The sequence below is a fragment of the Cimex lectularius genome, unplaced genomic scaffold (assembly GCF_000648675.2).
Source record: "Cimex lectularius strain Harlan isolate CLEC.00 unplaced genomic scaffold, Clec_2.1 scaffold187, whole genome shotgun sequence".
NCBI lineage: Eukaryota > Metazoa > Arthropoda > Insecta > Hemiptera > Cimicidae > Cimex > Cimex lectularius.
Window position 1 is genome coordinate 240,076 of NW_019392726.1, and position 25,893 is coordinate 265,968.

At 29.1% G+C, this 25,893-nt stretch overlaps 1 protein-coding gene across 4 annotated transcripts; it reads left to right on the plus strand.

The window, feature by feature from the left end:
- Window positions 1-12,419: 12,419 nt before the first annotated feature.
- On the plus strand, window positions 12,420-21,442 carry LOC106670141 (protein spaetzle). 4 transcript variants are annotated; one of them, XM_024226732.1, is made up of 8 exons: window positions 12,420-13,017; window positions 18,404-18,540; window positions 18,832-18,872; window positions 18,941-19,055; window positions 19,121-19,247; window positions 19,373-19,476; window positions 19,557-19,610; window positions 20,465-21,442. In XM_024226732.1, the coding sequence occupies exons 1-8, from the start codon at window positions 12,970-12,972 to the stop codon at window positions 20,706-20,708; spliced, it is 870 nt and encodes a 289-aa protein (XP_024082500.1). In that variant the 5' UTR covers window positions 12,420-12,969; the 3' UTR covers window positions 20,709-21,442. The 4 variants fall into 4 exon arrangements, with proteins under 4 accessions (XP_024082500.1, XP_024082501.1, XP_014255707.1 ...); XM_024226733.1 differs by having other exon boundaries at window positions 12,424-13,017; window positions 19,557-19,583; XM_014400221.2 differs by having other exon boundaries at window positions 12,425-13,017; window positions 18,404-18,486.
- The last annotated feature ends 4,451 nt before the right edge of the window (window positions 21,443-25,893 follow it).

Below are 25,893 nucleotides of genomic sequence, written 5' to 3' on the forward strand. Positions count from 1 at the left end.
GGGAGTAGTGCCGGCTGAACTTCAGAGGTAGTAGGTTAACTTCAGCTATACGGGGGTTTCTTGCCAAACCGAGACATCCGCTTTTTTCGGTGTGATCCTTAGATGCCAGTACGGCAGAACAGAGAGACTTCCGGACGTGACCCCTGGGAATAAGCTATGACGAAACCTTAGGCAGGGATGAAACTGGGGACGATAATCGAGATGGGCAACTTTGCGTCCTCACGGCTATAGTCGTCAGTGAAGATCACGCCGTGTTATCCAAGTCGTCTACTCCGCCTTTGCCGAGTTAAGTTCTTGGAACTTAGATCAGGATATGCCGATTTTTGCCTTGTGTGTCTAACTTAACGCGAGTTGAGCCTTCTCAGTCCACGAATTCCAGTTTTTACTTTACAATAAATTAACCATCAGGCATCGAGAATCACCTATTCGAGGTGTTGGCAGTCCGGGTCATACACGGTCTTGTTCGTCCAGCCGCCGAGGTTGGGCACCGGGTAATGTCGAAGGTCAATTCAGCACTCAACGCAAACAGTTCTTAAATGCATTCACACTCTCACTCACTCTTAAATACATTCTTACATATTTGCATACCATTTCGTAAAGGCATTAGCACGTCAGAATGTCACATCCTCAAACCTAAGGAACATAACAACCAACTGGGTTTTCAGGACTCAAAGGAATTTTGGGTAATGAAAAAGCATACAAACTGGTCAGAGAAGTATCTGCCCAAAACCCATCTGGATAAAACGATCAAACATAGGATCCACTATCTCATAATTTTAACACAAAAGAAGTAAAAAAAGACACGAACTTCAGAGTTACAAAATACAGACAACACATGGTTAACGAACCGTCATAAGATCAGAAAGCCGAGCGGCCCTAAAAGAATTAGCATGACAAAATGTCACATCCAAAACAATACCTTGACAATATCTTTACTGCAATGGCACAAAGAAATTTTGGGTAATGAACACGCAAACAAACTGACCAAACAAGAATAATAAATCAAACATGTGTGGTGATTAGTGACCGTTAATCGATAATTATTCAGAAATCGTGAGATGCGGTCTGGTGTGATGTAGGTTTCAGAAAAACATTTTCTTTATCGTGCNAGCCCTGAAGATGATCTCAATAAAGATCGAAACGTTGGCACGATAAAGAAAATGTTTTTCTGAAACCTACATCACACCAGACCGCATCTTACGATTTCTGAATAATAAATCAAACATATGATCCTTCATCTCAGAATTGGTCAACACAAAGAAAAAATTATGTTCGAACTTAAAAGGTGCCAGAAACACGGTTAATGAACCCACGCCTAAACCTGTATAGGTACAGCTAAACAAAAAAGAGTGAAAGGTCACTGGTTTATGAAAAAACACCTTCGCAATGACCAACGAGACCCTATGGATTTTATACAATGAGAACGGAACTGCCCATGTTAATCTCAAAAGCCGAGTACTGAATAGGAATAACCTACAGTAGCAAGATGACCCAGGAAATTATGACAGTAAATGACCTTGTACTTCTTAAAAAAACCATTGTGTCAATTGATCTGAACCAAGAACAAGAAAAATGACACTAAATTACAAGGCTGCAGTGCTTAGAGCACCAAGCCCCAAGTTCCTAGTGTCATCATCAGCATTACTAGAATGATAGAAACCAACAAATTGAACAAACATATTAAGTATTGTTTTATTTTTAGCAAGCAAAAGTAACCGTTATTGGAAAAAACACACAAGGCATATTTCATTCCGTACAGAATTAGTTAGAATCGTGTATAAACAAAAATTATATAATATCGATAATGTTTTGCAAGAGATAAAACCTGTCTATTTTTTTCTAAAATATACTTGACGTCATGAACTGGTTTAAAATGGAGGAAGTGAAGGACTTCGCGCTAATTGGCCCAATATGAAATATATTCGATGCGAAATATTTCCTTATATCCGATTTAATTTGTATATCGGTTTATATGCAAGACCCAGGTTAAATATAACCCTCAAAAAATAACTGTGAGCCTTCAATTATCCGGTTGATTCCAAAAGTAACCAGCCTAACTCTCCACAGCCGGAGTTACTTTCACTTGCCCGGGCTTCACACTCATCCTTTTCACAAAAATAATGGTTTTAACACGGCCAATTAACATGTATTACAGTTTAACAGACGGGAAAATGCTATACTAAAAAAAAGATAAACTGATGACATGTATTTGGAACAGTGTGCCTTGCCTAAATTCAGTTGATCAACAAACTTCTTAACATCTAATTATGATAACCTGATCTTTAGTGATTCAGTTCTGTGATGCTAATTTCAAATTAAAATTAACTCAGTATTGATGAAAAAATGTTAAAATGTCATTCGGAAAACATTAAATATCAAACCTGGACCACCTCTTTTCATAAAATGGTCAATTAAATTTTAAGCCTTAAATATTGTCCAGATATTAAATTAATAATGATTAAAAATATAAAAAAATGTAAAATTACTTAATTAATCCCTTTTTCTCAATTAACAAAATATCACTCATCCGTTAGGATTTTTAAAATTTATTTATGTAATTAAAATAATAAATCTATTTCCGATATCTTCCACCTTTTGCACTGTCATAAAATATAATCCAAGAAAAAACTGGACATTCCAATTTTGTTGTTTATTTCAAACTATATGTATTTTTATCTTTATATTAATTACAACACATTATTTTAATGCGAACCAAATTAAATAGGGTCAGAAATTCATGAGCTTTTTTGTAATTAAATAAAAAATAAATCCTGAAAATGGACTGCTAATTTTTTTCATTACTAATTAGTTACGATGATTATTAATTAATAAGCGTAGTAAAACTAGATTAAAAAAGCTAGTTAAATTTTAATGCATTGCTAAATGATTTTTCACTGTTTTGGCGAATTTTCTTTCAAACCATCATTTTATTTTACCAAATTTTACCAAATTAATTATGGTAGGTAAAAAAAAGTTACCTAAATTGATTGTAACACTAAATCATTTTTCGGTGTTTTTGTGGGTTTTCTTTCAAACCATCACAGTTAATTAATCTTTATCAAATTAATTATGGAAGGTAAAAAAATTGTTACCTAAATTGATTGTAACACTAAATCATTTTTCGGTCTTTTTGTGGGTTTTCTTTCAAACTATCACAATTAATTAATCGTTAACAAATTAATTTTGGTAGGTAAAAAAATGGTTATCTAAATTGATTGTAACAATAAAACATTTTTCGGTGTTTTTGTGGGTTTTCTTTTAAACCATCACAGTTAATTAATCTTTATCAAATTAATTATGGAAGGTAAAAAAATTGTTACCTAAATTGATTGTAACACTAAATCATTTTTCGGTCTTTATGTGGGTTTTCTTTCAAACTATCACAATTAATTAATCTTTAACAAATTAATTTTGGTAGGTTAAAAAATGGTTACCTAAATTGATTGTAACACTAAATCATTTTTCGGTGTTTTTGTGGGTTTTCTTTCAAACCATCACAGTTAATTAATCTTTATCAAATTAATTATGGAAGGTAAAAAAATTGTTACCTAAATTGATTGTAACACTAAATCATTTTTCGGTCTTTATGTGGGTTTTCTTTCAAACTATCACAATTAATTAATCTTTAACAAATTAATTTTGGTAGGTTAAAAAATGGTTACCTAAATTGATTGTAACACTAAATCATTTTTCGGTGTTTTTGTGGGTTTTCTTTCAAACCATCACAGTTAATTAATCTTTATCAAATTAATTATGGAAGGTAAAAAATTGTTACCTAAATTGATTGAAGCACTAAATCATTTCTCGGTGTTTTTGTGGGTTTTCTTTCAAACCATCACAATTAATTAATCTTTATCAAATTAATTATGGTAGGTAAAAAAATTGTTACCTAAACTGATTGTAACACTAAATATTTTTTGGTGTTTGTGTGGGTTTTCTTTCAAACCATCACTATTAATTACTTTTCATAAAAAATCATGAATTGCTGATTTCGTTTAATTTGGTTTACATTGAAATAAGTATGTTGTAATTAATATAACGTAAAAATGCATATAGTTTGAAATAAACAACGAAATAGGAGTGTTAGTTTTTTTGTGGTTTTGTTGCGAAAGGTGGAAAATATAGAAATTGGATGTACACGTTTAATTGCATAATTAAATACCAAATAAATCCTGAACGATGGAATAATTATTTTTTATGAACACAAACGTACTTTTGCTGTAAGATAATAGAAATCCTATCCAGATTTTGCTCTTTTTCTAGGTTTTAAATTTGACAAATTTCGTTTTTACATTTTTTAAGCATTATTAACTGTGTAAATAATGATTAAACCATTATTTAGGCCTTGAGAATTGTTTAGTTTTAACATTTGTTTGACCGTTTTTTGAATCGAGTCCAGGTTTGACGTATAATGTTTTCCGAATAACATTTTATCATTTTTTAAAATAAATATTGAGCTCATCTTAATTTGCCATTAACATCACAGAATATTGACATTTTAACATGAAATATTTGTTCGACAATGTGAAAATTAGAACCCAAGAATATTGGAAATGTCCGATACAATCAGGTGAATATTGTAAGCCGGGAGTATCATTTCGAAAGAACACACCAGTTACAAAATGGTAAAATTCAAAAGTTATTTTTAATATTATGACATAATATGGTTCAAAATTTACAAAAATACGTCATGCATTTTGCATTATTTTGTTTTGATTTATTTATTAATTTAACAACATAAAAAAAAATGTAAATTTAATTTAAAAAAACCATATTTCCATCTGCTGTTTCGGCATTAAAAAAAAAATCGAATTGCCTATTGACAATTAAGACGGACCTTTCTATTTTATGGGTCTTTTTAAGATCGGCCTGAACTGCCGCTTGTAAAGTCGATGGGTTATAATTGTGCCATTGAACTTATTTGCTTTCTATTCAGGTATAGAATGTACTTAATGAAAAGAGGGTTGAACAATATCCAACCCCGTCTTGTGATACCTTTCTAATCTGACTGTGTCCAGTAAATCGTCTCACTTTCCCCACAATACTTTATAATATTCGACAAAACCAATTGAATTTGATGTAAAATCATGTATGCACATTTATACATATAATGTATAAAATTATACAGAATTTTGTAAATTAGCAAAAGCATTGTTTAAAACGTCAGAACTATAAAATCTGTAACATTATTAGAAATAAAAAATAACTGCACAAAAGACACATCAAATGAGTATTAGAAAAAAACACGTTTCTAAAAAAATTCCCTGCAAAAAGGATACATGTCTAAGGAAAACGAGAGAAGGGAATAACGATAAAAGAAAAAAGAAAAAAGTGACAAGTGTTAGTGTAAAAGTTACATTAAATTATGCTTAATGAAAAATATAGAAAGGAAAGAAGAACAGAGACACTGTCATTGTAAAAGTTATATTAATTAATGTCGAAATATAATTATAGAAAGAAAAAAGTCACTGTTATAAGAATGATTACATAATTAATGTTGACAAAACATTGAAATGTTGCGAGAATCACTGCTATTGTAAACGCTAAATAATGTCTAATGAAAATCATAGAAAGAAAAACGTCAATGTTATAAGAATGATTGCATAATTAATTGTAAGTAATGTCTAAAGAAAATTGCACACTGTTATTGTAAAAGATGTAAATTAATTATATTAAGTAATGTCTAAAGTTAATTATCGAAAGAAAAAAGTCAATGTTACAAAAATTATCACATAATTGATGTTGAAGAAACATTGAAATGTAGCGAAAATCACTGTTATTGTAAACGCTACATTAAGTAATGTCTAAGGAAAATTAAAGAAAGAAAAAATCACTGTTTTAAGAATTATTACATAATTAACGTTGAAATAACATTGACTTGTAGCAAGAGTCACTGTTATTGTAAACGTTACTTTAAGTAATGTTTAACAAAAATTATAAAAAGAAAAACGTCAGTGTTATAAGAATTATTACATAATTAATTTAATTAATTGTAAGAAATGTGCTGTAAGTAATCTCTGAAGAAAATTATAGAAAGAAAAAGTCACTATTTTTAGAATTATTACATAATTAACGTTGAAAAAATATTGACGTGTAGCAAGAGTCACTGTTATTGTAAACGTTACTTTAAGTAATGTTTAACAAAAATTATAAAAAGAAAAACGTCAGTGTTATAAGAATTATTACTTAATTAATTTAATTAATTGTAAGAAATGTGCTGTAAGTAATCTCTGAAGAAAATTATAGAAAAAAAGTCACTGTTTTTAGAATTATTACATAATTAACGTTGAAAAAACATTGACATGTAGCAAGAGTCACTGTTATCGTAAAAGTTGTATTAAGTAATGTCTAAAATACTTATGAAAAGAAAAAAATTAGCTATAAGAATTATTACACTAAGTAATGTTGAAAAAATATAGTAGAGTGACAAGAGCACTGCTATTTTAAAATTGAATTAAGTAATATAACAACAATAAACAAAAACCAGAAGCAAATCAAGAATCACTGTTATTGTAAAAATTATGTTAAATTATGTTGAAAAAACATAGAACATCAACAAGTGTCCCTGAAACAGAAGAGTAGAAAGGGTAACCACAAGAGCCAACTATCCTTCTCAACTAGTGCAAAAGTCATTATAAAAAATAACAAGCAAAAAACAGAAGAATACATATATAACATATAAATACATAGTAACACAAGTATGAGTCACAGTTATTGTAAAATTTACATTAATTAATGTAAAAAACAACAAACAAAAGCCAGAAGCGTATCAAGAGTCACTGTTTATTTTTACAACCAAATTATTTTCTGCAACCCAATTAACCTAGTTAATCTTAAAAACAACAGACCAAAAAGAGAAGAGTATCAAGAGTCACTATTATTTAAAAAGTTATATGAAGTAATTTTTGAAAAACTTCGAAGAGTAACATAAGTCCCTGTTATTGTAATGATTACATAAAGTAATGTTGAACAAAAAAAGAGGAAAAAGAGTGACTATTTGTGTAAAGGTTAAATTAAGTAATGTTGTAAAAATTGAAGAGTAGAAAGAGTTACCACAAGATTCAACTATCTTTTTCAACTAGTGCAAAAGTCGTTATAAAAAAACATAAAAAAACAAAACAAAAGAGTATATATATATATATATATATATATATATATCAATAAAAGTAAGAGCCACAGCCAATAAAAAAGTGTATCAAGAGTCACTGTTATTGTGTCAAGATTCACAATTTATTTTTACAGTTATAATAATTATGATTACTCTGAAATCGTGAGATGCGGTCTGGTGTGATGTAGGTTTCAGAAAAACATTTTCTTTATCGTGCCAACGTTTCGATCTTTATTGAGATCATCTTCAGGGCCTGGGATTTACAAAGATTGTTTAAATTTAACAAATACACGTAAGATGTGGAAAAAAGTGAATTTATACAATGCAAAAAAACAAAATTAAAAAAAATTATATTCAATCAAAGTATTTCTATTCACATTTTGATTGAATATAATTTAAAAAAATATTTTTTTGCATTGTATAAATTCACTTTTTTCCACATCCTACATGTATTTGTTAAATGTAAACAATGTTTGCAAATCCTAGGACCTGAAGATGATCTCAATAAAGATCGAAACGTTGGCACGATAAAGAAAATGTTTTTCTGAAACCTACGTCACACCAGACCGCATCTCACGATTTCAGAGTAATCATCGTCTAACGGTCACTAATCACCACACATATAATAATTATTATTTTACAAACAAAAAATCTAAAACCTAATTAATCTAGTGAATCTTAAAAACAACAAACCAAAAAGAGAAGAATAACAAGTCACTATTATCTGAAAAGTTACATGAAGCAAATTTTGAAAAACATCGAAGTGTAACATAAGTCCCTGTTATTGTAATAATTACATTAATAATGTTGAAAAAAAAGAGGAAAAAGAGTCACTATTAGAGTAAAGGTTAAATTAAGTAATGTTGTAAAAATTGAAGAGTAGGAAGAATAACCACAAGAGTCAACTATCCTTTTCAACTAGTGCATAAAAAATAACAAACAACAAAACAGAAGAGTAGATATATAATATATAAATATATAGTAACAAAAGTAAGAGAGTAAAAGTTATATTAAATAATGTAAAAAAACCATATACAAAAAATAGAAGAGTAATATTCTTTTAAAAGTTACATGAAGTAATGCTTAAAAAACATAAAAGCATTACAAGAGTCACTATTATTGTAAACATTATAACAACGAGAAACTAAAAACTTTAGGTGATTACAATGAAAAACATATTAGTGTAACAGGAAAGGCTGTTATTGGAAAGGAACAACAAAGAAGGATTGAACAAAGTAAAGTACAATAAAACTTGAAATAATGGTAACTTCATCTACGAAGTATGCCTGACTTTTATTTTCAGAAATGTGTCAAAGTTGAAAAATTTATGAAATTACAAGACTGGAGGTTCCCATCGTGACCGAACTCCAGTCATGATTCACTCTCTAGCTTTTAGTCAGCCCAATATACCAGTTTTTCCCAAAAGGATTCAAAGACGTTAGTCGAAAGAGGAAGGAGACAATTAAACATAGCCGGAGGAAGTAAAATTCCTCTTTTTTTTGTTATTGTCATGACTTGTTTATAGTAGTGGGGTTAATATCCGGAGGATCTTATCCGTATATGACACGTTATTCCCCGCTATTAATAACAAGACCTTGGGCTTGAACATGGCTCAAGCCCTGAGACTTTATTCTTTACGATTCACCACGATCGGGTTGTACGAATGGGAAAAATTATATACATAATTAAACACACATCACAAAAACCCACAATTTCAAAAATGGACTTTTTCCTCTTTTAACCAGAAAGATTATGTGACAAAATGATTTATTCTTTTTATTATTAATTTTTGGAGGGAGAGAATTTTAAGTTTGAAAAAGTAATACAGTTTATTTAATTTTGGTATATTACAAATCGCGATATAAAATAAAAGAGTCATTAAACTTTTTCAATAGAGAAGGTTGGTTTGGTTTGTTAAGCAAAGGAAGTAAACAATAAAAGAAAAAATAAAACTACTCAAAGAAACAATTCAAGATAAAATAAAATGATTGGAAAAAGCATTGTTCTGGGTTGTATTTCAACAATAAAATGCACAAAAATAAAAAATATGAAAAGTATAAAGATCCTATTTAATAATTAAATAGTTATTTTTTGTTTCAAACAAGCATAAACTTGAATTAAAGAATAGGGAACAATCATTAAAAATGACAAACGATTACGGTTTATCAGGCGGTAACAGTATATAATTAGAAACCTCGTTTACATTTGGATCCGCGTGTTCTCGCTCAATCGACCTTAATGTCTGAAATTACGGAAAATTTGAACGGTTCTAATTTTCATGAGCTCTCGACCTTTTCAGATATTAAATTTTCGTAGCATTTTAAGATTTTTATAAGACACTTAATGTAAAAAATTCCATCTCAAGATCAAATAAAAAAATTGTAAAATAAATCCGGGTGATATTTCAATAGTAAAACACAAAAAGTACACAACATAAAGAATAAAGACGCTTATTTAATAATTTTTGTAGGATTTTGGCGGTTTGATACAAGCATAAAATTCAATTAAAAAATAGCTGATAATTAATAAAAGTCAAAAAGAATTACGGTTTATAATGCAATAATAATACAACATTAGATACCTAGTTCATATTAATTTTAGAAATTTCGGAAAATTTAAACGATTCAAATTTTTAGGATATCAGGGACTTTTATGTAGTTTGAAATGAAACTATTAAAAGAATACATATTCAGAAATCGTGAGATGCGGTCTGGTTTGATGTAGGTTTCAGAAAAACATGTTCTTTATCGTGTCAACGTTTCGATCTTTATTGAGATCATCTTCAGGGCCTGGGATTTACATTCGTAGTAATGACGTCTATTAAAAGAAACAATTCAAGCTCAAGATCAAATAAAGAGATTGGAAAAAATGTCCTTCCGGGTTATATTTCAACAGTAAAATGTACAAAAAGTATAAACATAAAGTATAAATGTGTGACCGTTATTTAATGATTATTTGGAGATCATGACCGAATAATCTCCGAATAATCATAAAGTATAGAGATTGTTTAATTAGTTTTTAGAATTTTGGCCATTTCAGACAAAACTTAAAATATAATTAAAGAATAGGTAATAATTGCTAAACATAAAAAAAGATTAAAAATTATCATGCAAAAAACCTAATTAGAAAACATTCATACTTGGATCCGCGTGTTCTCGCTCTGTCGACCTTAATGTCTGAAATTTCAATTTTGTCGGTTGCGATTTTCTTGAGCCCGCGACCATTTTATGCAGTTTGGAAAGAATCTATTGAAAGAAATAATTCAAGCGCAAGATAGAATAAATAAAAAATAAAAAATCCGGTTATATTTCAACTGTAAAATATACACAAAGATGCTTGTTTAATAATTTTTTAAAAAGATTTCGACCGTTTCAGACAAACCATAAAATGTAATTAAATTACGTAATTATAATTCTAATAATTACTACAAATGAAAAACAATTACGGTTTATCAGGCAATAAAAGTACATAATTAAAAACCTCGTTCAATATTTGGGTCCGCCTATTATCGCTCTGTCGACTTTAATGCCTGAAATTTCAGAAAATTTTAATGGTTTTCATGCAATTTGAAATGAAATTATTAAAAGAAACAATTCAAGCTCAAGATCATATAAAATAATTGAAACAAGCAAGAAAAAAAATACGGTTATATTTCAATTGTAAAATATGCAAAAAAAATGCTTGTTTGATAATTGTTTTAAAGATACCGACCGTTTCAGATGAACCATAAAATGTAATTAGAGACTATCTAATAATTACTACAAATGAAAAACGATTACGGTTTGCCAGGCATTAAAAAATACATAATTAGAAACCTTATTCAATATTTGGATCCGCGTGTTCTCGCTCTATCGACCTTAATACCTGAAATTTCAATTTTGACGGTTGCGATTTTCATGAAATCTGGAACTTTTCATGCAATCTAAAATGAAATTATTAAAAGAAACAATTCGAGCTCAAGATCATATAAAATAATTGAAAAAATGTATCATCTGGTCATATTTCAACTGTAAAATATACAAAAAGGTGCTTGTTTAATAATTTTTTTTTAAATTTCGACCTTTTCAGACAAACCATAAAATGTAATTAAAGAATATCTAATAATTAGTACAAATGAAAAACGATGACAGTTTGCCAGGCAATAAAAATGAATAATTAGAAACCTTATTTAATATTTGGATCCGCGTGTTCTCGCTCTGTCGACCTTAATACCTGAAATTTCTATTTTGACGGTTGCGATTTTCATAAAATCTGGAACTTTTCATGCAATCTAAAATGAAATTATTAAAAAAAACAATTCAAGCTCAAGATCTTATAAAATGATTGAAAAAAATATCATCTGGTTATATTTCGACTGTAAAATATACAAAAAGGTGCTTGTTTAATAATTTTTATTTTAAATTTCGACCGTTTCAGACAAACCAGCACTCTCAACACGACACGCAAGAATGGCACAATTATACAGAAGACAAACACTTTGAGCCCTGAAGATGATCTCAATAAAGATCGAAACGTTGGCACGATAAAGAAAATGTTTTTCTGAAACCTACATCACACCAGACCGCATCTCACGATTTCTAAATAATTATCGATTAATAGTCACTAATCACACATTTTTTAAAAAATTTCGACCGTTTCAGACAAACCATAAAATGTAATTAAAGAATATTTAATAATTAATACAAATGAAAAACGATGACGGTTTGCCAGGCAATAAAAATACATAATTAGAAACCTCTTTCATATTTGGATACGCATGTTCTCGCTCCGTCGACCTTAATGCCTGAAACTTCAGCAAATTTTTAACGGTTCCAATTTTCATGAAATCTGTTACTTTTCATGCAATTTGAAATGAAATTATTAAAAGAAACAATCCAATCTGCTTTGTAATCAAATTAAGTGATTGAGAAAAGTATAATACCTGGTTGTATTTCATCAGTAAAATGTACAAAAAAAGGATACTTATTTAATTATTTTTTGAAAATTTTGTCCATTTAAGACAAGCATAAAATATTTATTTATTATAGTTATACGGTGAATCAATTTAAAAACCTTCTATCTTTTTAACTTTTTAAACTTTTGAGGTAAAAATGCAATTAAATAATAGCAAATAATTTCTAAAAATTAAAAACAATTCCGTTTGATTATCAGGCAATAAAAGTACATAATTAGAAACCGAACAAAAATTATGTAAGAGCCAGAAAGGTCACGTAGAAATATTCAACTATGCTGATTTTAAACTAGATAATAATATCTGATTTTTACTTTTAAATGAACCGGATCATTTTAACATCTGACATCTGCGGAGTAATAGTTTTGTTTTGGTTATTTAAAAAGGATATTTTAAGTAATAGGTCCTGGATGTAAGAAATACTTCTTCACTCTTATTATTCTCTTGCCAGGACTTTGTATGTCAATGAATTTCTATTATTTAAGAGAAACAAATAGGAAAATTATTTATTTGAAGTAATGAGCCTTTTTTAAATTAATTTTTACTTTTAATACATTTCGAGCCACTGCGGCTTCTCGGTGCAATAAAAGTTTTCTCAAGTTTTGTAGTCAAATTATAAAAAAATCCTTTGAGATTCGAAAGGATAAAAATATATTAACAGATAAATCGTTAAAAAAATCACTCCTGATTTTTTTTCTTGTTAAACACTTATATATTTTGTATATTCAATACACATACTTAAAGTCGGTAGAGGGGGAGAAAGGTTTATAAGCGTAGTGGGGAACGAAGAATAGAAACAGTCCAAGGGGGTCGCTTGTCCGGTTAGTTCCACAGCCGTATCCGGTAGTTCTACTTGTAAGTTCTTGTGCTTTACACACTGTCAAAAGCAGTTTTCGTCTTTGAAAAAACCATGGCTTTGTCACAGTTGATATCGTCTTTAACAATCTCGCTTCTTTTGGTAAGTAGAAATTTTTGTCAAGTAAAACGACATTCGTTGTAAAATTCTGTTTATTTAGAATATTAAAAAAAAATCCTTTAAATTTTACATTATATTAGCAACAAAAACCAAACCGAACAGGGTTTTTATCTTTGTATAAATTTTATTTGATAAGCACCTCGTAAAAAATATTCTGTAAAATATTTACTCATTCGAAAACATATTAAAACAATTTTTTTATATAAAATATAACTAGTGCACAATCGGATAAAGTCTGATAATGAAAATTTCTCAATTAATCTCAAACAAATTGCATTCGTTTTCATCCTGATAGCCCGGTTTTCTAATAATATCTGTATCTCAACGTAAAACATGGGGGTAAAGATCGTATAAAGATAAAAATCACAATATTTTCATATTTAAAGGAAGTAAAATATTCAAAACTCACCTTTTAAAAAAAATAAAATATTAATTTCCGATTTGAGATATAAAAAACAAAACAAAATGTTGATTATCTTGTCTTAACAAGAAAAGAAGGTAAATAATTTAAACACAAAGCTGTTTTTATATATAAACAAAAATTTTGCCTTTAAAAGAAAATTGATATTTTAGCCTTACAATATATTTTTTAAAACATAAAAGTAAGTTTAAAAATTAACAAAAAACATGTTTAATATAGCAATGTTTTGGGGGCTCACTGCTGCCTGGAAGCAGGTTTTCTTCTCTTCAGTATTTTTTCCCATTTTTTTGTGGACGTTTCGACCTTTATTCGGGTCATCTTCAGGGTATAAAGTGTGGTGCTATTCTTGTGGTGTCATATTAATTTTGTGTGAAAGTGTGTGAATAAGACACCGCAAGAATAGCACCACAATTAATGCCCTGAAGATGACCCGAATAATGGTCGAAACGTCGGCAAAAAATGAAAAAGGTGTTTTTGTACACTACCTCATTCTTGACCGCTCCTCACGACTTCAACAAATTATGAAACAACAGGCCACTAAGAAACACACTTTTCAGTATATTTACCAAAGAAAAAGAAAAGGTTTCGACCTTGAGAAATACATCAAATTTGCATTGCGATGACTTAAAAAAATAAATAGAACGGCGTTGTTACTCGTAATCGGTAAATTTACCAAAGAAAGACTATGAAGGCTTTAAAAAAAATATTTCCTTATATTTTAATACCTACTTCGAACTTTGTTATGATGAGGAAATATTATAGTACACCAACCTTAACTGATTGTGCTGAACCAAAATAATAAAAACAAACATATAATGTTGGTCCTGTGTTCTGCAAGGTGATAAACTTATATTTTGATAGTTACATCTTCGTCTATCATCGCTGATGTTTGTCAGTCATAAAAAATGACAAAAGTCAGGGTAGATAGACCAGATAGATAACTATCAAATTATAGATATAATTTTGATTGATACAAAAATTATCGTTACTGTAAAGTTTCTGTTCGATTGGTTTAAATTCAATAAATTAAGCTAGATTTAAATAGATAAATCAAATTTCAGATAAATTGTTTAGAATAAATTCAAAATTCTGTGTCAAAGTTTGCCCTGAAAGTTCTCAAAGTATGCGCATGCTAATTTTTCTTCACGATTTTTCTGTCTCAGGGGAGCTTTGTTTCCGTTTATAAAAAACAAAAAGCGCTGAATTCAAGTTCAAAGATAAATCAAATTGATTTGATTAAATTCAAAATTTGTCAAGTCCTCAAGCATGCGAATGCCGAGTTTTCTTTACAGTTTTTCTTTCTCAGGAGAGCTTTATTTACGTTTCTTTAAAAAAAAAAATCCATTATTTTACGCTTTGTCTTAAGCCCGAAAACCTTTGAATTTAAACGGTCTGAACCACTTTTTGACTTGCAAGTTCTCACATTCCATTGGTAAACTCTTAAATAAATAAAAATTCTCTTAATACTTTATATGCAAGTTTGCAAGATACGATTTTTTTGCCATGTTAAATTTTCAAAAGCAAAAATACAATTTAAAAAAATTATACAATCGATAATTTTGAATATTCTAATTTAGTAAAGCTTAATATAACTAATAGAAGAATATAAGAAAAAGTTTTATAAAAATAAAATAAATATATTTCTAGCATTTAAAATGTTACAAATTTCAAGTTAGAAAATTATATTCCTATTAGAGATAACTGGTCTCCTGGCAGATTTTTGTTTGCTGTTAGACGCTGAGCAAATTAATTTTAAATCGTAGGCCATTTATTATCTGAAATTGTTTATTTTATTTATTAAATAATGTATAAAAGGATTTAAATCGCTTTAGATGTGATGTGTGTTTAAGAGAAAGCTTGTTCGATTGAATTTGCGTTATATTTAGTGGTCTATTGACCAAATTACTTCTTTCAATTAATCAGTCTTTAGGCAAGGTTTTGGTTGAAATTAAAAAGTTAGTGTCACGAGCGGGATTCGAACCCACGACCTTCGGCTCAATACGCCGCTGCTCTAAACCACTTGAGCTATCGTTCGAAGTTAGACTTGAGGTCACGATAGCTCTAGTGGTTAGAGCAGCGGCGTATTGAGCCGAAGGTCGAGGGTTCGAATCCCGCTCGTGACACTAACTTTTTCATTTCAACCGAAACCTTACATAAAAAGATGAATTAATTGAAAATTATATATAATTATTTAGTTGATATTTGGGTAAAAGTAAATAAAATCACACAGAAGCTTAGAAGTTTTTTTTAAAGATTATCTTGAAGTTGTAATTGGACAACTTTGAATGTCTAAATTTTTCCATATAATTTTATGATAAAATAATAAATCGTTTATTGTTTGTTTACCTTCAAAAGTATTAAACTCTGTTTGGCATGGTACTCGCTGTTGTATTATTTATTTATTTTTGTAAAATATAAGATCTTTTGCTGAATGTTGGCATATTCTTTTATTTAGATTAAAACTAAAAAATTTATAGAGTATTTGGTTTTAATTCTTCTCGGTAATAAAGGATAATGGATGAAGTACGGTTTGAATTAATAAAGACATTTCTGAGATAATCGAGTCCGGTTTGAATCTACAAGGTTGTACGTCTCTGAGTCTGAAATGTATCTCTGATTATAATTTAATAGGCCAGATCCTGATTGTAGTTGAAATCTGTCTAAATTTATCACTGGAAAACAAAAAAAAAGTTACAATTCAATTAAGTCAAAAAATAAATTAAACTCGACAGCCGGGCATCTTGTTTAGCCGGTTTCACTCCAGCGATTCCAAGTTCTTTGCTGCCCTTGAAACACAACTCGTACAACAGTTCCAGAATTGTCTTTTTTTTATATATATATGTACACATGATAAAAATTGAAAAATTTTCCAATGGCGTTTTCTATTAGGAAAATTGTATTTTCAAAAATTTTTGATGAAAGTTAAAAAAAAAAAACCCGATAGAGAAAAGGACTCGCGGAGTTATTTTTTCTTTAGTTAATTTTTTTTCTCTAAAATCCTCAGGATTTGAAAGTGTATTCTTAATAAGGAACTCTGCTCTTAGACGGCTTTCCCTCAAAAAAACTTTTCCTTTTCTCTTTACTATGTCATTTTTTTTATAACAGAAAAACCAATAAAAATATTGTATAATTTGTATATTTTTCTCGTATAGTTCGCGAGAATTTTAAGTTAAGACAAATTAAAAGAAAATTACCAGGAATCGCGCTGAGATTTTTTTCTCGTAATAATTTAATCTATAGAATGGCATTGGCAACGAATGTATAATACACGGAGAAAATTAATATGTAGCAAATTGATAAATAATAAACAACAACTCGAATCCTAATTACTTCGAGATTGTAATTTTGGTTCTTGGAAACAGGAAAATCGTTGTACAACGCCAAGGACGCCGCAGGATGTCAAAAATAGCATCTGATTTGTGATCACTCTGTTTTATATTGCATTATTCAAGTATTTGATTAAAAAAAAATGCATCTACTAAAATCTGGCACAGTTTCTTGTTAGACTTTTTCCTGCTTATAGAAATTGTTTGTTTTGAATTTGTAATCAGACTCAGAAGTAAATACCTTTTAGATTGTTGTAAGATTTCCAAAATAAAAATATAGAATTAAACCTCCAAAACATGCCCTAGCGTTTTACTGTTGCTGTTTATTTCAGAAAATTTAAATTTGAAACCAAATTCAGTATCTCAGAATTTTCCTTATAATTTTATGATGAAATAATATTTAGTGTGCGAGTGGATCGAAGTCACGATAGCTCAAGTGGTGGAGCAGCGGCTTATCAAGCCGAAGATCGTGGGTTCAAATCCCGCTCGTGCCATTGACTTTTTTATCTCAACTAAAAACCTTAATTAATTGTAATAATATTTAGTGTTTGTCTTAAAAATGTATTATTTTAACATATGTGTGCTAGCAAGAAGTAACCTTTTTTCCAACTAGGTGTGCTGACTGTTTGTAAATTTTAGATTAAAAAATCTATTTTTCAAACTTTACAAATATTCGTAAATATTTCTGATTCTGAGCCCATATCGCTTTGAAAATGCATTAAATTGAAATTCATATGAGGCTTTTTTTTTAACTAAAACTGATACAAAGCAAATTAGCTTTTTGCTTATTTTTAACCCAACTTTGACAAATGTAAAAGTATTTAAAACTTTATTAATATATGTGTGGTGTTTAGTAGATTTATTATATTATTTATTCATCTATATATATATATATCTATAAATCATTATCATTACCAATTTTGGTGATCCTATTGGTTAGTCTATCTGTGCGACAGGCACATTTCAACTTTTAACCATCAGTGTAGAGCCTGTGCAGAAATGATCAGAAACAAACAAACTACAAATTTATTACCTATAAATCCAATAGAAAACATTTACAATTTGATAAATGTATTATTGATCATCTTGATAATACTGATCTTCCTGTCTGTTTTATATTTTGTCTGACTGTTCAACATTCAAGACTGTCATGGTTATTATTATTATAAAAATGACAGTAACTGTTAGATATTCTATAATTTAGTCATCATCGATCATTTTGGTGTGCTGGAATTTCAGTTTCTTGTCATCTTCAGTGCAGAGTCTATTCTAAAAAATGATTAGAAATGACTAAACTACAAATTTATTATATTGTAACATTGCAGAATCCAAGATGGGTTTTTATGAATATGATTTTACAATGCAATAATAAATGAATAATTGATAATCTTGATTATTATGATCTGTCTATCTCTTATTTTGTGTAACTTCATCACTTTGAGACCTCATCATCATCATCATTGCAAAAATGATGAAGCAAAATAAAGTTTTTCTTTTACAAGGTAATACACAAGATTAGTAGAAGATATTTACTTAGGAGGTCATGATTATTTATCGTTCTATTTTTAAATTTAGCGTTTAACCCAAGATTTTTTTTTTTAAATTGATATTTTCATTTCAGGTTTGTTTGGTGGATTCGTACCCAAGCAGTGGGAACAGGAGGTCCAGAAATTTAACACAATCAAGAACGAATGTGGAACCAAGGTCTCCGGTCAAGTTTCCTAATCATAAAAATGCTCAAAGTAGCAATACGATTAGGTTAGGCTCTTCTCAACTGGAAAGACTGCTTCAGTTGTTGGGAGGGGTTTAACAGTTATGTCATATGTATAGTTTTGCTCTGCTTATTAACATAATTTTTTGTCGAAACTGCAAAAATTAGCATGATTTTTTGTGACTGTAAAGAGAGTAGTTTGTTGTAAAGGCATTGTATTATATTGAGTATGCTTTATTATTTTTACTGTACATAATTGCAATCTATACATATTGTCTACTCATGTATATACGTATTTGTGTATTTGAATATAAAAGTAATTGATGATTTGATTGTAGGACTCCACAAGGCAGTTGGTCGAGGGGTGGAAGTTCAAGTGGTGAGTTTTTATCATTAAAATTATTTATGTGCTCATTAACCAATGTAAAATGTTTTATATATGTACAGGAGAGGTGTTTGTTTTTCCCGGAGATGATACAAAACTTGAAACCCGTAGTTACCTACCCAAGCCGAAATGCACCGAAGGTAGTACATTCTGCGAAAAAGTAGATAACTACCCACAGTAAGTCAATTTTATTTTTTCATTTTAACCTTAGTTTTATTGTATAATTTGTATGTGTTTTTCAGAGACCATGTTGCAAGCATTTTGAGAACTGCTGCTAAAGACTTCAGCGCAATGTTTGGGCAAGACACTCCCCTAGAAATCCAACAAAGGATTGATTATCAAGATGATATGCCTCTATGTACATCAATAGTAAGTCAATAATAAAGGTTTTTAAAAATTTATAAAATTTACTATGTTTATGATAAAATTTTGTGTTTGTGATAAGCTTACCACTTTTTTTATAATGATTTACCTTACTTTTTATTCCTTTTCAGGAACAGATAGTTTACCCGAAAAGTGCCAAAAACAAGAACAATGAATGGCTTTTCATCATAAACCAGGGAAACTACACGCAAGGAGTACGGATTGAAAAGTGCCAGTGAGTGTTGACAATTAGCATCTCTTTTTATTTTTCAACATCCCTCTAAGAAACACTTAAGACCCCCTTCTTGGTTGCAGGCATACCACTGATGACTACTCTGATAGGTTGGTTTCTTACTATCCAGGAAACAAGTATAGTTTCAAAGTTTTTACATTTGAATGTTTACAATCTGTCTTTCTTTTAATCAGCCTGTGGTCATGCATGGTTCCTTCATACCATGTTTTCTTTTAAATTTCATTTTTTTAATACATATTAAAAAAAAATGAATATTTTCATTGCATTTTGGAAACTGCAAGTTTTTACTTAGTAGGCTTTTTTTCCCCAATTACTATTGACCATTAATTATAATTTATTTGGTGAAAGAAACTCTGTTCTGTCCAAATACTTAAATGCTTTATTGCATGTATTCCTGTATTTACAAAAAAGTCACATTTCATCTTCATCATTTCGACTGGCATCATAGTCGTCTTTTTAATCTTTTAACCCATTTTTGAATTCTTTATCATTTTTTAGAGCATGATTATAAAATTATAAGGATTTGGTTCATTACTAACTGTTTATCTATAAATGTTGACTTTATAATTTCATTTTTCTGCCATTGGCCACCCTAACTATAAAAAAATGTTATTCAATTTTCATTATAATATTTGTAAACAATTAAAAAAAAATATGATGGTGTATGTTGGTGCACCGACACAGGGTCCATCTACACTGCGCACCATCTTCAGTGAAGAATAGTTCTTTTTTATGTTGACTACTATAGATCCACAAGGTTTTTCTTTTTTTGATAATCTTAAAATTGTCAACTCCAGTCCTCAGCACAATTTTTTTTTTTTTTTTTTTTTTTTTTTTTTTTTTTTTTTTTTTTTTTTTTTTTTTTTTTTTTTTTTTTTTTTTGGAGGGCTGACATAATAATTTATTTTAAATATTAATTATATAATATTTTAATCAATATTAAGAGATATTAATTGAATATTACTTTCAGGGAGAATATAACAAAACCATGCGCGTTTACTCAAGGGTTCCCGTTGGGATATGAAACGTACTGCAAACAGAAGTACATCTACAGGAAGCTCATCGCTCTTGACAGCCAAGGAGAAGCTACAACGGACATATTCCAACTTCCTTCATGCTGCTCATGCGCGGTCAGGACGGCTCACTTAAGTTCCAGGTCTGGAGCTCAGCATCTTATGGCGAAGATGAGAAATTCGACGAAAACTTCCAGTTAAATACTGTTTTATTCAAATGTCCCTGGTTTTTGTGAATTTGAGACTTTTAAACAAGAACAGAAGTGGACAGCTGTTTTTGTTGAAATTTAGAAACAAAATTGTACATATGCCTACAGTTTTACCAACCATTCAAACTACTCTAAGCAATTTAATAAATTTACTATATAAATGTTTACCAACATATTTTTTCAACATATTTTTTCTAGTATTAATATATTTTACAATGTCAATTTAAACCAAAATACTTTGGTATTTAACTTTGATTGTATAGATTACTTTTGTGATGTATATCAATATTTTATTGCTAGTCTTAGTTTTTAAAACTGTGTTTCTAAATAAATATTATGTATAAATTATGTAAATTAATTACCATGTAAATTATAGATTTAACATTGAAAATTTAGTGATTTTAATATCTCCCTATATTAATTTTGAAGTTTATTTATTTATAACAACATTTTTACATACTATGTTGGACACACACACACACACACACACACACACACACACACACACACACACACACACACTTCTTTGGTACCCTTGGAGTTTTACATCTTTAGGTATTTCATAAGAGCATAATTTACCCAAGAACCTGATGCTTAAGTTTTATTATGGGATATAGAAATAAATGATATTTATTGTAAATTATTGTCATTTGAAGAACGTCATTGTAAATATGTTCATGTAAATATTTTAATTTCTTGAATAAAAGTTTTTGCTTTATATTTAAATTGATATTTTCTTTTTAATTATACAATTGAAAAACTGAAAAATTAATTGTCAAGAAAAACAATTTTTTCAAAATAAAAATTTTCACACACAATGATCTTGTTATGGAAAAATATTCTTTTCTGTCATTATTTGTGGTCAGACGTAGTAAATTTCTGCAAGTCTCTTTCCTGAACTTCTCACCATCTTCAGTGTAGGATCTGAGTAGGCAAAAATGATGGGAAATGGTCAGACTACAAATTATATTGTAATGTTGCAGAATCCAAGAGGAAATTTTACAATATAATAAATAATAATAAATTTACACCCCGAGGATTGATATGATCTCTGCTGTTGCAAACCCTTAGTCATTCTATTCGCAACGGTTTTGGTCTGCTGTACAATTTCAGCTTCTCGACATCTTCAATGCACGGTCTATGGAGACACTCGATCATCTTGATGATCCTGGTCTGTCTTTTTCATATTTTGTCTGACTATTCATCACCTTAAGACATCATTATCATTATAATTACAAACGTGGTAAAATTTATACAAAGCATTTAATTTAAAAACTAATTAATAAAATAAGTGGCAGTTATCCTGATTTGGTCATTACTGATTATTTGGTCTGCATATACTCAAAAGTTTTGATCTACTTGACACATTTCAATTTCCCATTTTCTTCAGTGTAGTGTCTGTGAGACAAAAATAATTTGAAACGACCAAATTACAAATTTATTGTATTGTATCCTTGCAGAACTTATAATTGAACAATATAATAAATAATAAATGTAGCTTGTCATCTTAATCCTTGGTCTGCCTATTTATCTGACGCTTTATCATCTTAGGACCTCATAATCATTATTGCAAAAGCAAGTTCTCTAAGCACTTAGATATTCATTTCATTTGTAATTATAACTGCCTTATGTAAGTCAAGGTAATTTTTATAAAAGTCAATAATGACAATTTTGATGTCCTTTTGTTACATTAAGAATGCACTTCTCTATTGACATTTGCTGCTGCCATACACACTCCATTGTTACAAGTCTCTTTCCTGAACTTTCTCATTCAAGTAGCAATATCATCAATGTTCAAGATTTTTGTCAAGGTTGAAGTATTTTTGCTGTAAAACTCCATCATAGGTAAATTAGAGAAAAAATATCTTTAATTCCAAGAATGGTACGCCATTTATTTTATTATAACTATTTCATTTAGACGGTTGCCTAAATTGAGTAAATATTTAATTTTTGCTTTGGTAAAGAAACAACTTCTAGAAGGCTGGAAGGTAAAAAATAATCATTATGAAAGCATAAAAGAAAAAAAATTCAATTAATTAAGGTTTTAAGTTGAGATAAAAAGTCAGTGTCACAAGCGGGATTCGAACCCACGACCTTCAGCTTGATACGCCGCTACTCTACCACTTGAAGTTACGATAGCTCAAGTGGTAGAGCAGCGGTGCATCAAGCCGAAGGTCATGGGTTCGAATCCCGCTTGTGACACTGACTTTTTTTATCTCAACTTAAAATCTTAATTAATTGAATGATATTAATTGGTCAAGCGGACCACGAAAAATAGTGAATTTAATCAAATAAATTTTTTTTCTAAGATCTGATAAGTACCAACATATTAATAAAAACACCAAATATAATAAATGATTAAATTAGATTTATTGAATGTATATAAAACAAATATAGACCAATAAACACAATAGACTTTCACACTTTCTCATGCTTAATTCGGCAGGAGATGCAATGTTAGGATTGTTTCATTTTAAGTAAAGGTCTTAGAATTAAATATCTAGAATTGGGTATGCCAGGAGTTGGTTAAGCAGTTGAAGTTCCAATTTTAATGCCTGTCTGCTTTTCTCACTTTTTCAGGTCATTAAACCAACAAAAGCTTTCTAATCTAAACATTTATTTTATGCGTTGTAGGACACCTATAGTTTAGTTTATATTTATATAATTGTAATTTGTCTTTTTTCTACTTTTTTGGCAATGTCCACCGGCAGACAGATTTTAATCCATCCTTTTGATATATACATTTGTAAATCATATAATTTTTTAAAATAATTTATCTATCTAATTACAAACTAGGAAAATATAGAAAATAGCAGTAGGCAATAGACCATTTATAGAAAAAATGATAAAGGGAAAACCAAAATGATATTTTTGCTGTGTGTTAAAATAAGGTGATGTCTAACAATGAAGAATCATTAATGATTTTTTGTTGTTTACTGCTCAATAGAAAAACTTTCACTCTTTTCTTATTTAATTTTTTCCATAAAAACTCTTTAATCTTCATCAATGTGGGATCATCGCACTCTCCCTCAAGTGGAAAGATTGCTCAAGTGCTTTCTTAGTCATTAGATAAGCCTTTAATCGAATGTGGAATTTACTGTCAAATTGGGTGTTCTGCGAGGCAACATTCTTAGTCCTAGTCTTTTTCAGTATACACTAACAATATTCCTATCAATCCTGATACAGTACTCTTTGCATATATAGGCAATACAAAACCAATAGAAGTCGATAGAGTCCATAAAATTCTAGTTCCTCATCCCAACACCTTCTCACATAATCTCACGATACCACCATACTCAGGCCAAGTGAAGTTCAAAAATGTCCAGGACCATTTTTCCTTTTTGGACGAGTGACTCCAGAAATAGAGAATTAGGTTCAATGAAACCAAATCACTGTTCCTCCAATCTATATCTCTTTTTCTCTCCAAGTCCATAATTTGGGATTTCACATTGACAAAAGACTTACTATAATTGAATTGTTTCAACCAAGTTTCCAACATTCAAAGAATCCAGTAACTGCTGTGCAAATTCTTTCGATCCATCGCTCAAGCTCCCTACTTTTTAAGCTTCTATACATAAAGACCTTCAAATCTTATTTACCTTTGAAATGCAAAAAGCCAATGCCCAGAACTCTCTTCCTAAGCCCTTTGTCCAACATCTTCCATCCTGAACCCTTCCTGACTATTCTCTAAGACAACCAAAGCATCAATGACCTTGAGATTTCTTACCTAATTAGGAAAGTAATTAGTGTTGTGATAGGAGTATAATAAATTACTTTTCCACTCATATTATGTTGTAATACAACATCTATAAATACAACAAACTTCCTTTTAGCACTCTAGACATAATCTTTAAACAAAATTATTTATACCCTTTTATTCAATTTTAAAAAGTTCAGTAAAGGTAAATAGATTTTTAAATTTTTTAACATATTACCTATGCTTTTTACAATACAACTTATTAACTACTGTCTTTATTAAATTATTTTTGTTAATTTGTTTTATGAAACTGATGATATTTTTCAAGAATTCATTTTTAAACCATCATTTTTATTCACAAGTCTGTTAAAATAATTAAATTTAAACATTAAAAATAAGTAGATCATAAAAATTAATTATACACATTGAAAATATGAAAATATTATTAACAAGCTCTTTAAAAAAAAAAGTAATTTTTAACTTATGATTAATGAGAGGTTTTCTTAAGATTATTCATTATTTCAATTTTAATTTATTTCAATTATACTTTTAATTTCAATCAAGACTTTAGATAAAAAGTATAATTAATTGCAACAATTAAATAGGTCAATTAGACTGCTAAACATGTATGGATTATTTGTTATATTAATTATAGGGCTTCTGTTCCATTGTTGGTTTTCTTAAAATAATTTCACACTGATGATTGCTGTTTAAGAGATTTTTTTCGTCTTGATTTGATTTAATTTAAAGGGTTTTCTATTGAGACTTATTAAGAGTAAAATTGCTTTATTAGAAATTCATCTTTTTAAACTATCCCAGACCATTAATTATATTTAAAGAAAAATGGGGAACCGAGGATTGAAATGAGAGAGAATTATTATTGTTAGGCTATGAGAATTAAACTGAATTAAATAGAAAGTCTGTTTAATTCATTTACAGGTTAAAATATAAGTTTTTTTTAATAAAAAAAAGAATTGTTCTAAATTTTGATGTTAAAAACATATCTAAATAGTCATATTAAATTATTCTAATTGCTGTTTTTGGCAACATGTTATTTCATGTAAATTTATTTTGACTTGGTTGTCCAATCACCCAAAAGCACTCATTTTTCAAGCCGATCGTTAAATATCTCAGCAAATATTACACAAAATGTACATTTTATGCATTCAAGAAATATATGATTGGGGAGCAAATAGAAAAGACAGGATTTTTTAAAAAAAGAGAGGGAAAATATATATGAGATTTGAAGTTTTGTTATTAGTGGCTCTAGGCAAGACAAAGATGGCAACTTGCTGTAAAACCTTATACCAAAAAATCTGTACATTTTTATAATAATTTATTTGAGAAACTAGATGTTTGAAGTATTTTTTTATATATTTAAATATAATTTACAAAAAAAGATGATTATTTGAATATTGGTTGGGAGGGAGGGGTGATTAACTATTCGTAAAACAAATTTTGTCAGGTGCTTCTACACTTC